Below are 6604 nucleotides of genomic sequence, written 5' to 3'. Positions count from 1 at the left end.
AACCCTGCGTGCTTACATCTTCCCCACAGCTAAGATCTTGCCTCTCCATACTTACCCCCCTACACTACTGTCAGACTTAGAACCACGACAATGAGGACCGCGACGGCGCCTTCAAGAAGGGGACGAACTCATCGCCGCCGGACTGCCCAAAGACAGAGCAGGTTTTCACCCCGATCCATGCTCACTGCCCCTGGCAAAGGTACGGAAGCCGCACCACCACCACTGATCGTCACCCCCCCCCCCCCCCCGGCCACCACGTCGCCCACACGGCCATGGCCACCGGGCAGCACCTGAGCCACGGCCTCCGCCCGCGAGCACCGTGCTTCCACCACCAGAGCCGCCGCCCTGGCATCCAAGACCACCCCACCTCCTTCCACACGGACCACCGGACGCGGCTATCAGAAAGGCGAGCCCTTTGGGCGAGAATGGGACCCACCCGGCTGAGACAGGGCAGGGGAAAGCCACCAGCGGCTGCCGGGCACGCCGCAGCCACCTCGCCATTTCTCGAACCGGGGCCGGGCCGCCGTCGCCACCCCTGGCAACAGCAAAAACCCGGAGGCACCCTGCCAACCCCCGGAGCGCCCCAACCACCGTGGCTAGCCAAAGACGAGGAGCGTCGAGCGACCGTGGTCCACCCTCCGGCCACACCTCCGACCACAGCTCCAAGCACCCCAAGCATCAGGAGAGGGGGGCCGAACCACCGCTACTGCGCCGCCATCCCAACCAGCCGACATGGCCCCGGTCGAGGCGGCTGCCCGCAGCCCAAGCCTTCCGAGGCCCGCACCGCTGAGAAGTCAGATCTGGCCGAGCCGCCGCCAAAGTCGCAGCCGCCGTCCCCGACCACCAGCACGCACCACCACCCCCCACCTCCACCAGGCAGGGAGGACCGGGCAGAGGTGGCCGCCCGCCCACAGCACCGCCCGCGGCCCTCGCCGCCGTAGGGCCAGATCCGGCCGAGGCGCCGCATCCAGACCCCGGGCACGGCCCGCCTCATCGCAGCCCACCACGCCGGCCGGAGAGCCCCGCGCCACCCGCAGAGCCGCCGCCGCGCCGCCGCGTCCCGCGCTCCGCAGCGCCCTGGTCCGACCGCGCCAGCCCTAGCCGCACAAGGGGGTGAGAGTCCCCGCCGTCGCCGGCACTGGCCGGGCTTCGCCCGGGCGCGCCCTTTGGCGGCGGCGGGAGGGAGGAGAGGGGAGGCGCCGGCGGCTAGGGTTCCTCCCCTGCCGCCCGCGGGGGCGCCAGAGGAGGGGGGAGGTTGGGGTGGCTAGGGTTCCTCCCCTGTCTTCTGTTTCAATCTCCCGGGAGTAGTTTTTATCGTTCTTATTTTCAGTAGCTTGTGGATTTCTTGTCCAATTTGTTGAAACTTCAAATTATGATTTTCTGGATTATTTTTAAAAAGGGGGCTCTATGGTGGCCGAGCTCCAAAACGAATAGTGAGAGCACAAGTTTTTTTTACAAGAAAGTCGGGTTGCACGTGTACAGCAAGCCCACACACACTGGAGTAGTTAGTACTACTGCTAGCTTCCTTAACTACTGACAAGTAGAAGTAAGTTTCTTTGCCTTATCTATATCTATACTTCTATACTATACTAGTACTATTAAAAGAGCAAACATGAATTCACCTAGAGTTACATAAAAAACTGTACACAAGATAATCAGGACCCTACGATCAAATCCACTTAAACATATCCTACAGTCCGTATTACGCCAATGACCTGTCACTTGGATCAACGGATCAGATCAAATGTTCTGCCGAGCAGACGCACGCCGTGGTCTGCCGATACCAGCTCGGCGTCCCCTTGATCTCGCGAATCCCACCAGCAGAAGCCCAAATTTGCGGATCTATTCCACCCGACGTTGATGAGCTGGTTATGCCCGAGAATTCCTCCACTCCAGATCCAGTCCTTTCCATCTTCCCATAAGCGTTGCCCTGCCTCCCCCGCGTAAGCTCAGCGCCATCACACTACAATGCCGCCCCCACGCGAGCTCAGCGCCGCCGCATTCCCGTACCGCGCCCACGCCTGTCAGACGCCGCCGCGATGCGAGCTCCGCGCTCCCACCGTCACGCGTGCCCCGCGCCCTATATGCCCAGGCTAACTCCTATAATGGATCCCGGGGGGTCCTATCCTCCGGCGCTGAAGGGGACGGCGGCCTGAAGAACGACGAGTCTCAGAGGAGGACGAGCGGCGGGTGTAGCTGGTGCTCAACCGGGAGAGCGCGCACCTGTCGCTGCAGAGGAAGAAGCAGCGCTCGCCGCCACCCTTCACCACGTCCGCCGCCTCCCCCTGGTGCCGCGAGGCGCCTCACCGGCCGGATCCACTCGATCTGGGCACGCCACTACCACATCCCTCGAGGTAACTCAAGTACTCGACTGTGTGTAAACTACCTGCACGACTCCACCACGCCCCAGTCTCACGGCGTCAGCTGCGTGAACGCGACCACCGTCGATCCATCCAGTTGTGGACGCGCCAGCCTTAACGCCATCTCCTTCCACATGCTGGCGTACTACTCGCGTGGACGCTCGCCACGATCTGGATGTCGCGCAGCCTCAGCAGCCTGACGCCACCCATGAATCAGGTAGTTGCTCTTTTGCCCCCTTTATATTCCATACAAGACCAACTCCAAATGTTTTGCTTTATGTATAAGTACTGTACAAGCTAGCATGTTCAGGTTTGATCTCAGTGTATCTTATGTATCATAGGCCTAATTACTTGGCCGTGAAAGGCTACAACGATCATGGAATTAGTGGATTCTCCTTGATGATGCGCTATGACACAACAATGTTACACAGTGAATTGGTACTTTTCGTAGCAACTGGGTGGTGGATCGATTGAACTGATTTGAGAGGATTGTGCTTTGATTTTCCGACTTCTTGCAGCTTGACTACGAGGTATGTGCCCCTCCCGTGGTTACTTGCCAATACAATTAACCATGTCGGATTCAGTACAATTTTTAACCCATTTGTAGGTAGAGATGGATCTGCCTCTGTTGTGGGAGACAGACAATGCCTTTTGGTGCTATTTCCTAAATAAGATATACACATGTCTTCACTCCGCCATTGCTGTTGCGCTCATAACGCAAGCTCCGGTGCCGCCACGATGTTGGTCCGCGAAGAGGATGCAAACACTATAGCTCTGAACTCCATGGCAGACATTGCTCTCATTCTGTTGCTATTGTTGTGGAGCGCCGAGGACGCATGTCCCATGGCCGCCGGTTCTTCCAGTCAGGGGATGCGAAATCTGCCAGCGTCGTTTCTCTCTGTGCGCCGGTATGTTTTGTGTGTGATTTGAAGTTTGGCAACTGGCATGATGCGGGAAAAAATATCAGTGGATATCTCCCATCAGTTGCAGACAGTTGGTTTGTTACTTTAGACTGACGACTGAATCCACAGGTAATGTTTGCAGCAATAAAACTGCAACCTTCATTGCAGGACAAGTTCTACCTGAATCTCATGGTTTGTCTTCACATAATGTTCTCTTAGTCGGTTTGCAGCATGCAGCAAGGTGAGCAACAAATCATCATCGTGAGATTTCTTTTCTAAGTGCTGAAGAAAGCTACTAAGCAAGTTCATGTATGTACAACAGTTCTAATTGCTGCTTTTAGAGAAGCCCCAGTTGTAGGTAAGCTACACTGCCAATCTCATCTTACTAAACTTTTCATTCAACTTCTACATTTTGGACTGTACATTTCCATTACTATCTCTTCTACCTTATTTTAGCGAATGTAATCAGCTGCGATGGCGTTCCACAACTCTTTATGTTTTTAGTCTTTTTATTTACTAGCATTGTGTTCCGCTTCTATACTCAAAGAACCACATATGCACTTTGAGACTATTATGCCCAGAATTAGCCAATAGCCTAAGACATACTAAAAACATTTTTTTAGCTAGGATTGTTATGAAAAAAGAGACTGTTAATCAGTACTGAAATGCATAACATCGATGCTAGAATCTTATTTTTCGTTCTATATAATATGAACAACATGATTTTTTGCAGGTCATAAATTGCTTGGAAAAATGCAACATCGATGCTAGAATCCTGACGAGACTATGACCGGTGATGCAGATTATTTTGTATGCTGATGGTGCCGTGGCGGCTGCATGCCGGAGGGCTGCATACTCGACTTCTACATCGCCATCTTCAACAAGGAGAAGATCTCCCTCGCTGGCCACAACGAGGTCCGCGCCTGCACTCCCATTCCCATTCTTTCTCCCTCTCCAGGAATTGGGGTTTCTATTGCTTTTTTTGTTTGGTGTGTGCCACTGGAGTATATGTGTTGTTTGTGCCACCCTTGTGGTGTTTGGGCTTGTTGTGCTGTGCCCACAGCAGACTCTGTGGTGTATGTGTTGTTCGTGAGTTTGTGTTGGACCTTGTTGCGGTGGCGTTGTGTGTGTGTGTTGGATGATACCTTGTATATGGTGGCGGGCGGGCGGAACTTCTTGCCACTGCTCCTGGAGGCGTCAAAGGGCGTCAAGCCCTCTGCAGTGATCCGATGGGACTACCAGGTTCAGTGCCATCTTGGCTTTACTATGTCTCTGTACTTCTATTCTACTGAATATATATCCAATTGGATGTAAGTTAGCATGAACTATTATTCTTGACATTACCCTTGAGGTAAAAGGTTGGGAGGCAACATTATAAGCCCCTATCTTTCTCTATGTCCGATTAAAACTCCATAACCATAAGTATTGCGTGAGTGTTAGCAATTGTGAAAGACTAAATGATAGTTGAGTATGTGGACTTGTTGAAAAGCTCTTATGTTGACTCTTTCCTATGTTATGATAAATTGCAATTGCTTCAGTGACCAAGATTATAGTTTGTTAGTTTTCAATGAAGTTTCTGATTCATACTTGACATTGTGAATAGATTGTTACTTGAGTATAAGAAATCATATGACAATATAAATATATGTTGTTGTTTCAAGAATGATCATGATGCCCTCATCTCCATATTTTATTTTATCGAAACTCCTATTTCTAAACATGTGGACATATTTTTCGATTTCGGCTTCCGCTTGAGGACAAGCGAGGTCTAAGCTTGGGGGAGTTGATACGTCCATTTTGCATCATGCTTTGATATTGATATTTATCGCATTATGGGATGTTATTACACATTATGTCATAATACTTATGTCTTTTCTCTCTTATTTTACAAGGTTTACACGAAGAGGGAGAATGCCAGCAGCTGGAATTCTGGGCTGCAAAAGGAGCAAATATTAGATACCTATACTGCACAACTTCAAAAGTTCTGAAACTCCACGGAAGTCAGTTTTGTAATTTATAAAAAATACTGAGCGAAGAAAGCACCGGAGGGGGGCCACCCACCATCCACGAGGGTGGGGGCGCGCCCTACCCCCTGGGCGCGCCCCCCTGCCTCGTGGGCCCCCTGTCAGGCCTCCGGTGCCCATCTTTGGCTACATGGTGTCTTTCACCCTGGAAAAAAATCATAAGCAAGCTTTCGGAAAAGAAGCTCCGTCGCCACGAGGTGGAACCTTGGCAGAACCAATCTAGGGCTCCGGCGGAGCTGTTCTGTCGGGGAAACATCCCCCCGGGAGGGGGAAATCATCGACATCTTCATCACCAACGACCCTCTCGTCGGGAGGTGTCAATCTCCATCAACATCTTCACCAGCACCATCTCCTCTCAAACCCTAGTTCATATCTTGTATCCAATCTTTGTCCCAAAGCCTCAGATTGGTACCTGTGGGTTGCTAGTAGTGTTGATTACGCTTTGTAGTTGATGCTAGTTGGTTTATCCGGTGGAAGATTATAAGTTCAGATCCTTAATGCATATTAATACCCCTCTGATTATGAACACGAATATGATTTGTGAGTAGTTATGTTTGTTCCTGAGGACATGGGAGAAGTCTTGCTATTAGTAGTCATGTGAATTTGGTATTCGTTCGATATTTTGATGAAATGTATGTTGTCTCTCCTCTAGTGGTGTTATGTGAACGTCGACTACATGACACTTCACCATTGTTTGGGCCTAGAGGAAGGCATCGGGAAGTAATAAGTAGATGATGGGTTGCTAGAGTGACAGAAGCTTAATCCCTAGTTTATGCGTTGCTTCGTAAGGGGCTGATTTGGATCCATATGTTTCATGCTATGGTTAGGTTTACCTTAATACTTCTTTTGTAGTTGCGGATGCTTGCAATAGGGGTTAATCATAAGTGAGATGCTTGTCGAAGGAAGGGCAGCACCCAAGCACCGGTCCACCCACATATCAAATTATCAAAGTAACGAACGCGGATCATATGAGCGTGATGAAAACTAGCTTGACGATATTTCCCATGTGTCCTCGGGAGCGTTTTCCTTCATATAAGAATTTGTCCATGCTTGTCCTTTGCTACAAAAAGGATTGGGCCACCTTGCTGCACCTTATTTATTTTTGTTACTTGTTGCTCGTTACCAATTACCTTATCACAAAACTATCTATTACCGATAATTTCAGTGCCTGCAGAGAATACCTTACTGAAAACCGCTTGTCATTTCCTTCTGCTCCTCGTTGGGTTCGACACTCTTACTTATCGAAAGGACTATGATAGATCCCCTACACTTGTGGGTCATCAATTCATAATCAAGTGATTCCAAAATCACATCAGCA

At 50.7% G+C, this 6604-nt stretch overlaps 1 protein-coding gene across 1 annotated transcript; it reads left to right on the top strand.

Moving 5' to 3' along the window:
• Positions 1-1847: 1847 nt before the first annotated feature.
• On the top strand, positions 1848-3736 carry LOC125549284 (uncharacterized). The gene is made up of 4 exons (XM_087514067.1): positions 1848-2577; positions 2702-2890; positions 2968-3268; positions 3405-3736. Exons 3-4 carry the CDS (start codon positions 3042-3044, stop codon positions 3505-3507), a joined length of 330 nt encoding a protein of 109 aa, XP_087370193.1. The 5' UTR covers positions 1848-2577; positions 2702-2890; positions 2968-3041; the 3' UTR covers positions 3508-3736.
• Positions 3737-6604: the final 2868 nt, after the last annotated feature.

The sequence above is a fragment of the Triticum urartu genome, chromosome 3A (assembly GCF_056163025.1).
Source record: "Triticum urartu cultivar PI428250 chromosome 3A, HENAU_Tu73, whole genome shotgun sequence".
NCBI lineage: Eukaryota > Viridiplantae > Streptophyta > Magnoliopsida > Poales > Poaceae > Triticum > Triticum urartu.
Note: the sequence above shows the minus strand (reverse complement) of the source record. Positions and strands in the feature narration are given on the sequence as shown.

What these genes read in the sequence shown, in the direction of transcription:
- LOC125549284 (XM_087514067.1), top strand. Translation starts at nt 3,042, where the DNA reads ATGTCTTCACTCCGCCATTGCTGTTGCGCTCATAACGCAAGCTCCGGT. An exon ending in TCGTTTCTCTCTGTGCGCCG is followed by an intron (nt 3,269 to 3,404) that starts GTATGTTTTGTG and finishes TAATGTTTGCAG; the next exon opens with CAATAAAACTGCAACCTTCA.